Raw genomic sequence first — 17,608 nt, forward strand, 5'->3', positions numbered from 1 at the left:
TTAACACGCTTCCACAAGAAGAAACACTGGATTTATAAAGATCCTTCATCCGTTTTTTAGAACGATTGCTATGGGCAACTAAGCCAGTTTTCCTTTACACCAGTTTTGGTAAATCTCCCTCACTGTATATGAGTTAAAGAAGACCTCCTTATTGAAGCTCACTTAGATTGGTATACACTGACAATTACCTGATGACTACTTTCAAAGAGATGGTTGGATAGCTTGTAGTTTACAATAATGTTAGCATTGCTATAAGGCAGTGTTCCTCAACTCCAGTCCTCAGGACCCACCTACTAGTCATGTTTTCAGGATTTGCTTACTATTGAGCAGGTAATATAATTATTGTCACTGCATCAGTACTTGCCACAGGTATTCATTCTGTGGGATATACTTAAATCCAGGAGGTGGGCCCTGAGGACCAGAGTTGAGGAACACTGCTGTAAGGGATATCAGCTACTTATACATTGACTTTGTGGTAAGCTTATGTACATACACAGAAGCCAGCTGAAAATTATGGAGGAGGGACAGTGCAGCCGACTAATTAGAGGGGAGGTGTGTTTTAGACTTACTATGAAGTTTTATGAGTTACCCGGGAATTTGATATTGATGGCCTATGCACAGGATAGGTCAGCAATATGAGATTGGCAGTGGGCCGATTCCTGGGACCCTTAACCATCAGCTGTTGGAAGAGGCATCAACGCTCCATAAGTATTTAGGTATCTACCTAGGTCATGGACGTCACCATACATCAGACACAGGGCCTAAGGGAAGCTCAATTCCATGCAAGTGAATGAGGCTGAGCTGCAATACCAAGAACAGCCGCTATACAATATATGGTGCTGTGCTTGGTAAGCTGTAAAAAGACTGCAGCGGCCTCTTCAAACAGCTGATCGGCGGGGGTGACAGGGGGTAGACCCCAAACAATCTCATATTGATAACCTATCCTAAGTATAGGCCATCAATATCAAATTCCTGGATAATCCCTTTAACTTAAAATTAGGCTTGAGCGAATCGACCTTCGGATCATAGAACTAAAGTCAAGTCGTTCAAATACTTACATTTTAATGTTGTATCCGCACAGCATTAAAATGAATTGGCTCAGGGGAATGTATTGGCTCCGGGGAGATGGCTTGAGTCATAAGATGCTGTCCTGTACTGGACATAGGATCTAAAGATTATTAGTATCAAAGGGGCTGTCTCGTTTAGAAAAAAAGTTATATTCCCTATTCGAGAATTCCAAGTGAATAGAGGGGTCTTTTTAGTCTTGACCAGAGCGAGTACAAAGGTTGTCTCTCTTGACCTGAGGGATCTGTTCAGTCCTCCATAGAAACAGATAACTCTGTGATTTGCATGAGCGCTGTGCAATGATTAATCTCTCCTGTGGTGGCGCTGTAGGGAAATTAAACACTTACTACCTGGTCTCCACACAGATTACAGCTATGTGCTGGAGGGACACCGCTTATTGTTAGGAGACCCATGAATAACTAGATATCGTTGACTGCTTTTCCACAGTCTTTCCTGAACATCTTCCTGTTAGGCCATGTTAGGTCAGTTTTACACTGATGAGCAAGAATGCATTAAAGAGGTTATCCAGGAAAAGAGATTTGTGACTTATCCTCAGGATAGGTCATCAGTATCCGATCGGTCGGGTCCGAAACCCCCACCGATCAGCTGTTTGAGAAGGCAGCAGCGCTCCTGTAAACACCACGGCCTTCTCTCTGTTTTTTCTAGGACAGTGACATCACGTTCATCATTCACATGGCCTGGGCACAGGTCAGCCTTATTCAAGTGAATGAGGCTGAGTGCAATACCAAGCACACACACCATACAATATACGGTGCTGTGCTCGATGAAAACGGAGAAGGCCACAGAGCTCACAGGAGCACCAGTCCCTTCTCAAACAGCTGATCAGTGGGGGTCCCAGGTGTCGTCAACCATCAAAGGTTAAGAAGGAGCTTAAAACCCTTGACAAATGTAGTGCAAAGCTAGTAAACCAGATTTTTTTTTTTTTTTTTGGAGCAAATTGTATTAAAATACTTTGTGTATTTTCAAAATTTACTCTCCCCCACCTGGGGTAAAAGGTCTATTTTCGAAAATTATACAAATAAGTACCTTGTGTGATTTATTGACCCAGGTAGTTTCAAATCCACTTCTCTATATTTTACACTACATCACTAAACTTCCATTACGAAAAGTATGCTATGCATCTAAACAGCATTCAAGTGTATCTGCAAGTCTTCATAGTGTTGTATGTCAAAAAAAAGTAGAACTGTGCTTTACTCTGGATCTTTATGCCGCAATCATTGAGGTTTCTACTAGTTGTTTTGCTGCTATTCGGCAGTATGAGGAAACTGGTTCTACATAAAACAGATAAGGCTAGTTTCACATCTGCGGTAAGGTATCTGGCAGGCTATTCCGGCAGAGGAATAGCCTGCCGGAGTTCACCAAATCCAGCCTAGCCGGTGGATACCTCTAACGGGATCTGGCTGGTTTTTGGCATGCACGAGTTTTTGTCCGGCCGAAACCCAGCCGAATCCCAGAATTGTCAATGGGGTCTGGCAATACTGGATACGGTGAAGGCCTTACAGTCTGCCGGATACCTAACTGCAGGTGTGCAAGTCACCTCAACTGTTCAATTTCTTTAGCTTTTTTCATTGAGTTGTACCATTAAGGCTACTTTCACATTAGCGTTAGCAAGGTACAGCAGGCTGCAGTTTTTGTCCGGCCGCCTCTCTGTATGTTTGCCATGCTGCGACCAGATCTCCGGCCCATCTCCATTATAGCGAATGGGGCAGGAGTGGACTTCCGGCGGAACACATGGGCTAGCATTAGTAAGGATCCGGCAGAATGTTCCCCTACCGGAACAGCCTGCTGGACCCTGCTAACGCTAAAACGCTGAAAGTAGCCTAACATGTCGCAAAGAATTTTCTTTTATACATCATCTTACATTATGTATTACCGTATTTTTCGCTTTATAAGACGCACTTTCCCCCCCCAAAAAGTGGGGGGAAATGGCCGTGCGTCTTATAAAGCGAATACTTCGCTGGCCGCTATGCTGCACAGCGCGGCCAGCGAAGTATCAGTGTGGAGGGAGGAGGCGGGGACACTCATGGCAGGGCCCGGTGCAGTGACTCTACTCTAATACACCGGGCCCCGCAACTGTTAAATACATTCAATCTGATCTATATCTAAATGTATACGCTCTGTTCGGTACTTACTGTAGTACCGTAAGTATAGCATTAAGACAGCGCAGACAGGCATCTCCCTCGGACATGCGCCACCTGCCGCAGCTCCGTCCGTCATGCGCCGCCTGCCCCAGCTCCCTCTGTCATGCGCCGCCTGCCCCAGCTCCGTCTGTCAAGCGCCGCCCGCCCCAGCTCCCTCTGTCATGCGCCGCCTGTCCCAGCTCCCTCTGTCATGCGCCGCCTGCCCCAGCTCCCTCTGTCATGCGCCGCCTGCCCCAGCTCCCTCTGTCATGCGCCGCCTGCCCCAGCTCCCTCTGTCATGCGCCGCTGCCTGTTCATTCATAAAGTGAGATAAGCAGGCAGGCGGCGCATGAGGAGGGAGCTGGGGCAGGCGGTGCACGATCGAGGGAGCTGGGGCAGGCGGCGCATGAGGAGTGAGCTGCGGCAGGCGGCGCATGACCGAGGGAGCTGCCGGTCTGCGCCGTCTTAATGCTATACTTACGGTACTACAGTAAGTACCGAACAGAGCGTATACATTTAGATATAAATCGGATTGAATGTATTTAACAGTTGCGGGGCCTGGTGTATTAGAGTAGAGTCACTGCACCGGGCCCCCCCCCCATGAGTGTCTCCGCCTCCTCCCTCCACACTGATGCATCTGATGGGGGATCTGTAGATGACACTTATGGGGATCTGTGGATGACATAAGTGTCATCCACAGATCCCCCATCAGTGTCATCCACAGATCCCCCATCAGTGTCATCCACAGATCCCCCCCATAACAGTGCGTCATCCACAGATCCCCCCATAACAGTGCGCCATCCACAAATCCCCCCATAACAGTGCGTCATTCACAGATCACCCCATAACAGTGCGTCATCCACAGATCCCCCATAACAGTGCGTCATCCACAGATCCCTCCATAACAGTGCGTCATCCACAGATCCCTATAACAGTGCGTCATCCACAGACCACCATTAGTTCAAAACCTACCAAAAGCACACCTTTTGGTACAATTTTTTTTTTCTTATTTTCCTCCTCAAAAACCTAGGTGCGTCTTATTATCAGGTGCGTCTTATAAAGCGAATAATACGGTACATCCCACTGAATTTGTGGCACAGTTTCCACTTAATACAGGCAGAGACAACTTTGGTAACGTTGTGCTTGGCAGCATCTCACCTTCCAGTCTGCACAGAGCCAGCTCTGCTTAGCTAACCAAGGAGGAAGTTACATTTAATGAATATCACGTAACAAAGGATAATTTTTTATAAGGCACAGGGGACTGGATGGGCGGCTTCTGTTGTATTTCCCAAGGAAACAGGCAACTAATTAAAACTTATAAAAAAGCAAAGTTATGAGAGTACAAATAACACCATAAAAGACAAAATGGGGATTAAAATCACACTTCACCAGATAAAACTAGACTGATCATAATAAGAAAATGAAACATATGTAGTTTTACAGATGAAGCACAGCAAGAGCGAAGAATGGAGAAATAGATTACACATCATGCAAAAAAACTAAGAAAAAAAAAGAATACAGTAAAATACAAATGTGATAATAAAAGTGCAAGAAATGCTTGGCTTATAAAGTCTAGCTACACTGCTTTATCATCCCAATCCACTTGTAAAAATGTTATATACAATGTGAAGTGGATCTCTTTGGGCTCAATTATTGAATGCCAAATGCCATTTTTGAGTGTGCTAGGAAGCCAGGATCATGACAAACGATATGATACACGGAATATGTCATCTACTCCTGACAACACTAATCAGCTTGGTATACCTTCACTTTTGGCTAAAGAAAGCACTGCTGTCCCCTGGTGGTGTATGTAACATTTTACCTATTTAAAGCTATAGAAACTCTATTTGCCACTTTCCCTAGGAGTTCTCAAACACAGTTGTACACACAGATAAATATGTGTATTTCACTAAATTTGTACAAAAATATCTCATAATATACATGCCTTAAAGGGGACCTGTCACCCCTCCTGACATGCATATTTTAGAGCTGAATTTCTCAATCCTAAGCATCTTTTCATAGAACTCTCTTATCCTTCCTGGAAACGTATAAATATATTGATAACTTGGTGTTACCCTCCCCTAGGGTGTACTGTGTGGAACGGATTGGGCAATGTCAGAATATGTAGGATGTCGGGTAAGGATGAGTGGAGGTATCAAACATTTTTTCAATTCGTTTAAACCTGCACAGAAATTTGATTTAAGTACGAATCAATTGAACCCAAGTACAGTGGATATAAAAAGTCTACACACCCCTGTTAAAATGTCAGGTTTCTGTGATGTAAAAAAATGAGACAAAGATAAATCATTTCAGAACTTTTTCCCCCTTTAATGTGACCTATAAACTGTACCACTCAATTTAAATACAAACTGAAATCTTTTAGGTGGAGGGAAGAAGACAAAAAAAGCTAAAATAATCAGGTTGCATAAGTGTGCACACCCTCCTATAACGGGATGTAGCTGTGTTCAGAATTAAGCAATCACATTCAAAATCATGTTAAATAGGAGTCAGCATACACCTGCAATCATTTAAAGTGCCTCGGATTAACCCCAAATAAAGTTCAGCTGCTCTAGTTGGTCTTTCCTGAAATTTTCTTAGTCTCATCCCACAGCAAAAGCCATGGTCCACAGAGAGCTTCCAAAGCATCAATGGGATCTCATTGTTAAAAGATATCAGTCAGGGGAAGGGTACAAAAGAATTTCCAAGGCATTAGATATACCATGGAACACAGTGAAGACATCATCAAGTGGAGAAAATATGGCACAACAGTGACATTACCAAGAACTGGACGTCCCTACAAAATTGATGAAAAGACAGTAAGAAAACAGGTCTGGGAGGCTACCAAGAGGCCTAAGCAACATTAAAGGAGCTGCAGGAATATCAGGCAATTACTGGCTGTGTGGTACATGTGACAACAATCTCCCGTATTCTTCATATGTCTGGGCTATGGGGTAGAGTGGCAAGACGAAAGCCTTTTCTTATGAAGAAAAACATCCAAGCCAGGCTACATTTTGCAAAAACACATCTGAAGTCTCCCAAAATCATGTGGGAAAAAGTTGTTATGGTCTGATGAAACCAAGGTTGAACTTTTTGGCCATAATTCCAAAAGATATGTTTGGCGCAAAAACAACACTGCACATCACCAAAAAAACACCATACCCACAGTGAAGCATGGTGGTGGCAGCATCATGCTTTCTGACTGTTTTTCTTCAGCTGGAACTGGGGCCTTGGTTAAGCTAGAGGGAATTATGAACAGTTCCAAATACCAGTCAATATTAGCACAAAACCTTCAGGCTTCTGTAAGAAAGCTGAACATGAAGAGGAGCTTCATCTTTCAGCATGACAACGACCCAAAGCATACATCCAAATCAACAAAGGAATGGCTTCACCATTAGAAGATTAAAGTTTTGGAATGGCCCAGCCAGAGCCCAGACCTGAATCCAACTGAAAATCTGTGGGGTGATATGAAGAGGGCTGTGCACAGGAGATGCCCTCGCAATCTGACCGATTTGGAGTGTTTTTGCAAAAAAGAGTGGGAGAATCTTGCCAAGTCAAAATGTGCCATGCTGATAGACTCAAACCCAAAAAGACTGAGTGCTGTAATAAAATCAAAAGGTGCTTCAACAAAGTACAAGTTTAAGGGTGTGCACACTTATGCAACCATATTATTTTATTTTTAGATGTCTTCTTCCCTCCACCTAAAAGATTTCAGTTTGTTTTACAATTGACTCCTTCTCCCCTGTGCTGCTGAGGAGAACACAGAGCGCGCTGAGAGCAGTGCGCTCCATGCTGTGATATTAGGCTGCGCAATAGCGAAGCCTAGTATCGAAAATTGTCAAATCCTGGTATCGAGGTCGATACCGGACAAAAGTATCAATTGGGTATCGAAAATTTGATACCCACAACAAGCCTACAGCCGACATATCAATCTAATGGCCAGGGTCTGAGATAACTTTGATCCCAGTTGTTAAACCTCCTAGATGCCATGGGGGCTACCTCTCACACCCCATTAGCCCCTTTAACATGATTGTGAAGAGCTGAAGTGTTGCAATGGCAGCCAAGAGAGCCACAATGGACTCCAGGCCTGTAATGTATAGATGCATACACTAGAAACTACAATAGGTATTGTAGAGTATGATATGGACAGGCTCAAGAACACAATGCAAATGAAAAATAACAAAAAAGGTTTTGAAAATTGCAAACAAAATAAAAAATTGCCTTTTTTTTGTTAACAAAGGATTTAATAAAAAATAAAAAAAAACATGAATAAAAGACTATGCATAATTGGAATTGCCACATCAGTAAGGCTGGGTTCACATCATGTTTTTCCCATCCATTTAACATATGCAAAAAACGTATATGTTAAACGAATGCCTCAGACTGATGCCATACAGTGGCATCTGTTCACCATAGAGTTCCATTGTAACATAGTAACATAGTACATAAGGCCGAAAAAAGACATTTGTCCATCCAGTTCGGCCTGTTATCCTGCAAGTTGATCCAGAGGAAGGCAAAAAAAAAAAACTGTGAAGCCAATTTTCCCCACTTTAGGGGAATAAAAAATTCCTTCCCGACTCCAATCAGGCAATCAGAATAACTCCCTGGATCAACGACCCCTCTCTAGTAGCTATAGCCTGTAATATTATTACACTCCAGAAATACATCCAGGCCCCTCTTGAATTCCTTTATTGTACTCACCATCACCACCTCCTCAGGCAGAGAGTTCCATAGTCTCACTGCTCTTACCGTAAAGAATCCTTTTCTATGTTTGTGTACAAACCTTCTTTCCTCCAGACGCAGAGGATGTCCCCTCGTCACAGTCACAGTCCTGGGGATAAATAGATGATGGGAGAGATCTCTGTACTGACCCCTGATATATTTATACATATTAATTAGATCTCCCCTCAGTCGTCTTTTTTCTAAAATGAATAACCCTAATTTTGATAATCTTTCAGGGTACTGTAGTTGCCCCATTCCAGTTATTATTTTAGTTGCCCTCCTCTGAACCCTCTCCAGCTCTGCTATGTCTGCCTTGTTTACAGGAGCCCAGAACTGTACACAGTACTCCATGTGTGGTCTGACTAGTGATTTGTAAAGTGGTAGGACTATGTTCTTATCACGGGCATCTATGCCCCTTCTGATGCAACCCATTATCTTACTGGCCTTGGCAGCAGCTGCCCAACACTGGTTTTTGCAGCTTAGTTTGCTGTTTATTAAAATTCCTAGATCCTTTTCCATGTCAGTGTTACCGAGTGTTTTACCATTTAGTATGTACGGGTGACTTGCATTATTCCTTCCCATGTGCATAACTTTACATTTGTCAGTGTTAAACCTCATCTGCCACTTATCTGCCCAAGCCTCCAATCTATCCAGATCCCTCTGTAGTAGTATACTGTCCTCTTCAGTGTAAATTACTTTACACAGTTTAGTGTCCTCTGCGAAAATTGATACTTTACTATGCAAGCCTTCTACAAGATCATTAATAAATATATTGGAGAATAGGGATCAATACTGACCCCTGAGGTACCCCACTAGTGACAGTGACCCAATCTGAGTGTGTACCGTTAATAACCACCCTCTGTTTTCTATCATTGAGCCAGTTATTTACCCACATACAGAAGTTTTCTCCCAGTCCAAGCATTCTCATTTTATATACTAACCTTTTATGTGGTACAAAGTAAAAAAGTAAAAAATAATAATAATAATAAAAAAAAAAGATACTTTTTTATTTTTACCGGACTTTGCAGGATACAAGAATGTGGTCTGCTCTCCTGAATGTAGATGCCCAATAGGTAGGTTTAGCGTAGGACCTGCCTGACTGAGGCCACCTTGGCACTGGTAGGCGGTTATAGATGTGTTTTGATAAAAATATATTGACTGAGAGTCTCAGATTTTATTATATTAGATTTAGGGCTTAGTCCATATATAACGTTTGCATCTATTGTGTTAATGCATTATTTTCTGTAATTCTTTCCTTCTAATTGTAGCCATGCACATCCGCATATTCAGTTATCATACCGTGCAGGATGTTTTGTACCTTTTTCTATTATTTTTGTGCTGCATTTTTGTAAATTTTTTTGTAACGTATACGTCAAACGGAGGTATAAAAACTGATGTGAACCCACCCTAACCCTAAAAGTAAGGCTACTTTCATATCTGCGCTTTCCCTGTTCCAGTATTGAGATCCGTCATAGGATCTCAATAGTGGGGGAAAACACTTCCATTTTGTCCCCATTCATTGTTAATGGGGACAAAACTGAACTGAACGAAACGAAGTGCACCAGAATGCATCATGTTCCGTTTGGTTGCGTCCTCATCGCGAACAGAATAACGCTGCCGCATCCAGCAAAAACGCTGGCGCGAAAGTAGCCTAAAATGTATACATCACATCTCAATCATTGTAACATTGTGTGTACCTCGAAATGGCACATATGAACACTACAACTTGTCCAGCAAAAAACAAGCCCTCACACTGCTCTGTGAAAGGAAAATTAAGGCCTCATGCACACGACAGTTGTTGTTATCGGTCCGCAAAATGGGGTTCCGTTGTTCCGTGATCCGTATCAGTTTTTGTTTCCTTGTGTCTTTCATTATTTTTGGAGGACCACCAGACATAAAGGAATGTAAAAAAAAAGTCTAAGACAGGTTTGCCATGCAAATGATATGAAAAAAATGGACGCGGACGTGCGGACGACAATCTTGTGTGCCTCTGCGATTTTTAGCAGTACCATTAACTTGAATGGGTCCACGAACCGTTTTCCATGAAAATAATAGGACAGGTTATATTTTTTTGACGTACTGGAACCACGGATCACGGACGCGGATGGCAAACGGTGCATTAGCCGAGTTTTCAATGGGTCCGCTGAAAATCACGAAAAACGGCGCAACAGACATGGAATAAAACAACGGTCGTGTGCATGAGTCCTAAAAAATATGTCTGAATGCTGCGAGAAAAAAAATAATCTTTTTATTGTGGAAAAACAGAAACAAATTTAAAAACATTAAATTGTTATTGACGCAAATGTAAGGACATGCAAAATAATGTTCTCATGCCAATTAGACCATATGGCGGAATAGCTGAATGTTTTTTGAATCTATTTCATCAGCCCCCACCCCAAAAAAAAAAAAACCTTACAGTATATCATTCATAAAATTAACTTGAAAATGGCATCATTTCAAAATCAAACGCACTGCACAATAAATAAAAAACAAATAAAAATTATTCTTAGGACTGGACCCACTTATCCCAATATAATGCAATATCCATAACATATAATGATAAGACAACCCATAATTATGTAATGTTAAAACTGGAAATCCTTGCTTTAGGAAGAAACGTAGCCGCAAATTCTTAATCCCAAATCCATCAGCCGCACAATGCACAGAGGTCGCCCTTCAGCACACCTCCCCTGTACGCCTGCTATGGGTTGTGGAGGATACATTTTATCCCTGGCCATAAATTCTCCTTTACAGTCCTGTGTACATTCACATCTGTTCAAAAATCTATTTCCTAGTAAAATCCTGACCCTCGGGCGGAACTCACTCTAGCAGCAAAAACCTGACACTGACATTATATGTGCCTTAGGGGTAATGTTACTTTGCGCACAAGTTAGTCAACCAATGAAAACTAAAACAAGGTATAATAAAAGCGTAAAAAACATGGCAGGGAAAGAAAAACTGAATGTCGACCCGTTATAGCGTTCGTGGCATGGATGCCTGCTCCTTCCACAAGCATCATGGGGACAATCGCAAATCAAAATGGACCAGGACAAGTGATAAATACACCTGGTGCCTGCAAGTCAGCGCCACAGCGATGTGACCCGTACATAGCGGAATGACAATCCCTGCCTGCTCGCCAGACATATTATACACCGCAAAGCCGGTTTTCCCTGCTAATAAGTACTACAGCCCGGGGAAGCAGTGAACTCTAAAAGTGGAGCAGAAAATTGGAAAGACACATTCACAAGTCTATCCGCGAGTCCTGTCCTCTCGCACACAGATACATCTTGCTATCAGAGTAATTCATTTGACACGCACTCTCCCCTACCAGTCTTTAGGAAGAGATGGGCTTCTTCCTTGCAGTTTAACTTATCATCTGTTGCCTATTTCAATTCTGCCATTCTTCCCAGTCACTTCTCCCTGCCTAATGCAATTATTCTATAAGAGAAGAAACCAAAGAAAACGGAAGCAAGACAAAAAGAAGCCAAAGGATTAATTCAGGTTACCGATACCGCATGAAAAGACTTCAGCGTATTGAAATGTATTTCTTTTTTTCCCTCCCGTCTTGGTGGACTCAGATGGCCTGAGGCGGTGTTTTGTGGCGCGTTTCATCTCGCCGTGCTATCACTATTTCAGCACACAATTTAACAGTGGCACAAAGCCAATTTTTTTTTATTCTTACCCCCCATATTTTTTTAGTCAGTTCAAAAATATATTAACACACTGAAATGCTTCTTTTAGGCAAAATTATAGAAATATAAGATTAACGTAAAAAAAAAATTTAAATAATAAAAACAACTAAATATACACCAATAACAAATATCCACCATCACAGGTTTTCATGATTATTAGGGCTCATGCACATGACCATTACCTATTTTGCAAACACGGATACTGGCCATGTGCGTTCAGCATTTTGCGGAAAGGAACATCCAGGCCATAATAGAACAGTCCTATCCTTAGTCCTAAGAATAGGACATGTTTCTATATGTTTGCGGATGCCACGGAACGGACACGCGGTGTGCTGTCTGCATCTTTTGCGGCCCCATTGAAGTAAATGGTTCCACATCCGATCCACAAAAAATGCAGATCGGATGCAGACAAAAAATATGTTTATGCGCAAGAGTATTTTAAAAATGTTTCCCATAAGTTTTTAGCTGGATACGTTTTTCTTTGTAATCTTTCATGATTAGATATTATTATATAGAAAGCTCGCAGCAATTGGTTTTCATCTAATCATCTTATTTGACTTACAGACCGTGGGGCAGCCGCATGCGGATCGCGGAGCCATTCACTTGAGGCACGGCCAGAAACACCACAGAAGCACTCCGTAGTGCTTCCGTAGGGTTCCAATCCGTGCCTCCATTCCGTATCTCCGTGATTGCGAACCCATTCAAGTGAATGAGTCCGCGATCCGTGATGCGGAATGCACACGGCCGGTGCCTGTATATGGCGGACCCGCTGCATGCGGGCCGCAATACGGCCACTGGGGGCACACGGTCGTGTGCATGTAGTCTTATTCAGATGAATGGAACTGTAACATGCAGCCATGTAATCGATGCTTGTGCACGTTATACTACTGTATGGTATAGGTATATGCTATGAATATATATATATATATATATATACACACATACACACATATATAGTGTATTTATGAACATACTGTATTGACTGGAGGCAACCCATTTTACATGCAACAGGCCTCATGCACACAACCGTTGTTTTGGTCTGCATCTGATCCACATTCATTTCAATGGGGCCGCAAAAGAAGCAAACAGCACACCATGTGCTGTCAGCATCCGTATTTTCATTATGTGGCCCAGCAAAAAAAAAAAGGACTATGTTCTATTTTGTTCTGATAGAGGACAATGCAGAGCGCACACAGTGTGGACCACAAAAACGGCTACTGCCGTGTGCATGAGGCCTTAAAGGGGATTTACAGATTTTTGAACATTTTTTTATTTGAACCCAAGTCTGATGAACCTGTTGAAAAAACCATCTTCATCTGCTGCCACCACTCGTTTCGGCTCCTTGGCTCTCAAGCACGGAACGGAACACTACAGAGTGCTTTCTGGAGTTCCGTTCCGTGCCTCCGCACCGCAAAAAGATAGAACATGCTCTCTTTTTTTGCGGAACAGAGGGCTCGCGAACCCATACAAGTGACTGTGTCTGCGATCCCCATGCGCCTGTCCCACGCATTGCGGACTGCAATTTGCGGTCCACAGCACGGGCTTCACACGATCCCTCACACTGTGTGCACAAGGTGGAGTTTTTAACATTAAAGTCGAGGGGATTGGCGAGTTCTGAATGTGGATTTGGCAGTTTTCCGCTGCGGAAGATTCATTGGCAGATCTCATCTGTGTGAACACCCTCTCAAATGGCTTGTCCGCAATAGCACCAGCAGTCGGACCCCCAGATATAGGACTGGACTCCTGGAAAACTCCATTTAACTGGAGCCATTTTGAAAAGATTTTCAAGCTACAATGGATTCCTATGGACAGCGGTATCAGAGCATTATTATGGGAGATTCATTTTAGTTTTTAAAATGTTCATTGACTTTTCTCTTTAAACCCCCCCCAGGGAATATATAGTAGGATACATAATGCAAGGACAAATGCATCAATTGACTTTCGTGCTCAGCTCTGGGTTAATAATGAACGCACTAACACTGAAATGTATAGAACGCGCTCAAGATGGGGGCGCGTCCACAAGATACATTAGCACCAGAGAGAAGGAGACCATTATATTGTGTTATTAATGCACACGACAAATGTTGACTAGCTGCTCAATAATTCTCCGGTGCGGAGAAATGTAATTACGTGTAAGCGCTATCAGTATGCGGGTATTGTGTACAGGTCAACAATTACTACACAAGTTAATTTCCTAATTGCCGGAGCGCTGTCAGCTGACACAATTTACGTAGGTATGGAAGGTGCGATATACTGTAAATTCTGCCGTTATTGCCCGTCACCAATATTTCACACTAAGCTGAACACGTTCTTATAACAGCTCATAAATAACAGTGGTTAAGTGGATGCAGCTGCCAAATAGAATACAGAATGAGATACCGTGATCTGTGATCTTGCACGTTACTAAGTAGAGCTCTTTCAGGCTTCGGCCTTCCTTTGCAATAACTTCTACGCATCTGTACAGAAAAGAGAAGAGAAAAATCATCATCATGCTGATCTGTCAGCTCCCCCCTCATTCACCATAAAGAACTATTCATCTGACTTTGCCTCCCGTGGCTCTATTATCCATCCTGGAAATAGATTTGCTCGAGGGTTGTCTCCCTACACATGCTGACACATTCAGACTGTGCCGTGAGACGCCCAAACTGATGAGAGGAGTGCTAACAGTTGTCAATGTATTCAGACATTTCCAGGAGGGATAAAAGAGGAAGGGCACAAAGAGACTACTATTTAAAGGGGGCCTGTCACAGTTTCTAAGTAAGCATACCGGCATGTAGGGAAGGCGCCTCGAAACATAACCATACCTTTCTTGTCAAAATCCCGTCCTCTAATCTAAAAGTCATATTTTTAATTTTTAGGCAATTTTTCGGTGCACCACGGGCGACGCCGCTCCATTCAGTGCACTTGGCTTCCTCTGCCTCATCATTACTAGCTGGGAAATCTCAGGGACTGTTCAATCAAGCAAGAAGGTGGCTCTACTGGTGGAGCGATGGTGCACCGAAGAGAGAGGCCCCACCCACAGTGCACCGAAACCGTATTTGCATAACAATTAAAGGAACTATTTCTCGGGATTAGAGGATGGGATTGTCACAAGAAAGGTATGGCCGTGCTCTGCGGCGACTAACCTGTATAGAGGTATGCCTATTTAGAAAATGCAGCTTCAGAAGGCACAAATCTAGAATTTGAAACTTTAAAAAAAAAAAAACAGGGCTACGGTATATTACCACAACAGCATTAAAAACATTTCTACAGATTGTTATTCGGCTCCATTTACCAAACCTAACCATATCCTACACACATCATGCCCCGATGCCTGCCAGATAGATGTACTAGATAACGTCCTGCGCACGTCCCACATGAGAGGTTTTATGAGGCTGCTCTCATTTCCTGAGGTTACTGCTGGCCTGATTCTGACGCTCACAGAATGCAGCAGCCCCTCCTGTGACTAATGTTCCTTCCCTGCTTAGATTAAAGGTTCCTCGGGGATGGTGATCGCTACTGAAGCAACGGCCTCCATCATTCTAGACCACTGCACAGAAAAGGCGAACCCCGGACACATCCAGTTCGAAATACTGTGACAGAAGAATGTCTAACTGCAAAAGAAATCATTAAAGGGGTTGTCTCACCTCAGAGAAAGTTGATACAAGGTACCTACTAATGTGTTGCGATTGTCCATATTGCTTCCATCACTGGCTTGATTCATTTTTCCATCACATATTACACTGTTCGTTTCCAGGAGATACATGCGTATCTTCGTGCGCGCCAAAGGGTCCGGCCACCAGAGAGGCGGCTGCTTTTTCCTACAATGTGCAAGCACACCCTTGCTGATGGATTGCAGGGTGGTCGTAACTTCTGGATATGAGCAGTGCATAATGAACGAAGCCAGTAAAGGGGGCAATATGGAGAATCGCAATACATTAGTAAAGGGCCCTTTGTATGGGCAGAGAATTGCACAGAAGATCGTTCATGGCAACGCTCGTTAACGATGATCGGGCGCTGTAAATGTACCGCTGATTAGTTCGTTCATTGGGTAATCCAATGGTAGCAAATCGTGCCGTGTAAACACGAGCTCCTGCAGGCAAACAACCAGTCTTTAAAGGGAAGAGCAATGGCATTAGCGATCGCTCCTCCCCATACTCTGGAGGGGATCGCTCCGTTAGCGATCAGCAGATTGTCGGGAAGCGTCCCATGTAAAGGGACCATAGACAGGCTGTCTAGACCTGCACCAGATTGATCACAGGGGCTCAGACTGGAGGATAAATGTGCTTCACTAAGGCCTCATGCACACAAGTGTATGGATTTTACGGTCTGCAAAAAAACGATCTACAAAAAATACGGAAGACGTCCGTGTGCATTCCGTATTTTGCAGAACGGAACAGCTGGTCCCTAACAGAACAGTCCTATCCTTGTCTGTAATGCGGACAATAATAAGACGTGTTCTATTTTTTTGAGGAACGTTAATGCGGACATAAGGAAACAGAATGCACAGGAAGTAAATTCCGTAGGTTTTGTGGACCCATTGAAATGAATGGATCTGCATGCAGTCAGCAAAAAAAACGGAACGGACACGGAAAGAAAATACATTTGTGTGCATGAGCCTTACTCATAGATTGTAAGCTCTTGCGAGCAGGGCCGCCTTCCTCTTGTTCTAATTATTGACTTGTCTGTTACTATGTTATTTATGTCTGTTTGTACATAAACCCCTGATGTAAAGCGTTGCGGAATATGTTGGCGCTATATTAATGACGGATCCGCACCAAACGGAGAGTGAAATTAGCCTTAATTTGAGACAGATGTGCACATCAGAACTGTGCCACAGTTTTGGCCCAAAATAGCACAGCTTAGGCCTAACCATCTTTCACACAAAGCCATACCCACTTCCCAGTAAGTCCTCCCGATAAGCATTGGCGCTGACACATTGGACAAGTGGATATAGGTTAGTAGATATGTGTCATACTTTTGCAGCAAGAGGACATGTTACAATAACAATTCTATTTTTATGGCTCTATGTTGTGCAATTCCTCTGTTATTACTACCGGAAGTTTATGAATAAATTGCCAGCCGTCTGCTATGAAGGTCCAACTGGGTGTTACCAGTTGGGTGGTGTACCTCCAAAGGCTGTAAGGTACAGATGGGAGTGTAAGTGGAGAAACATTCTGCAAAAGTGTTTGTTTGTGGCTGGTTACCACGGAGAACTATAGTTCTACATAAGCGCTGCAGACACAAAATGTTTTGTCCGCATTAGGAAATAAAATAGTTTTGGAATACGGACATAGGAGGTAATTTATTTATTTTTGCGCCACTTTTTCTTTGAGTATTTATGTTGCATATTTTGTCACAAAGGTGTTTTGCGGAAAAATCCCCCCGCTCACATCACTTTTGCAAAGTGCCGTAAAAAGGGGGCGTGGCGTGGGCGGGGAACAGGACGGGCTGGTAGGCCCATCTCATTCATTTTCCACACCAGTTTTTGGCATGGAAAATTATCTTAATCTACGCCAGCAAGAGAGCTGGAGTAGATTAAATCATGTCGCACGACTGGCGGCAGCAAGCGCCAAAGTTATGTAGAGGCCGTGCCTCAACATAACTTTGGCGCATCCACCGGAAGCGCACAGGGATTAAGACTGACGTATCAATTACCAGTCTTAATAATTGTCCCCCATAGTCTTTAAGTACACTGCTCAAAAAAATAAAGGGAACACTTAAACAACACAATGTAACTCCAAGTCAATCACACTTCTGTGAAATCAAACTGTCCACATAGGAAGCAACACTGAGTGACAATCAATTTCACATGCTGTTGTGCAAATGGGATAGACAACAGGTGGAAATTATAGGCAATTAGCAAGACACCCCCAATAAAGGAGTGGTTCTGCAGGTGGTAACCACAGACCACTTCTCAGTTCCTATGCTTCCTGGCTGATGTTTTGGTCACTTTTGAATGCTGGCGGTGCTTTCACTCTAGTGGTAGCATGAGACGGAGTCTACAACCCA

The 17,608-nt window shown here is 43.1% G+C and overlaps 1 protein-coding gene across 1 annotated transcript in view; it reads right to left on the reverse strand.

The window, feature by feature from the left end:
• Positions 1-17,608, reverse strand: part of FBXL17 (F-box and leucine rich repeat protein 17) — an 854,796-nt gene that overhangs the window by 317,557 nt on the left and 519,631 nt on the right. Inside the window, exon 7 of the mRNA XM_040421606.1 lies at positions 13,997-14,073. Coding sequence (XP_040277540.1) covers positions 13,997-14,073 — 77 coding nt within the window. The remainder of the gene's footprint in view (positions 1-13,996; positions 14,074-17,608) is intronic.

Source organism: Bufo bufo, chromosome 2 (genome assembly GCF_905171765.1).
Source record: "Bufo bufo chromosome 2, aBufBuf1.1, whole genome shotgun sequence".
In the NCBI taxonomy this organism is placed as follows: domain Eukaryota; kingdom Metazoa; phylum Chordata; class Amphibia; order Anura; family Bufonidae; genus Bufo; species Bufo bufo.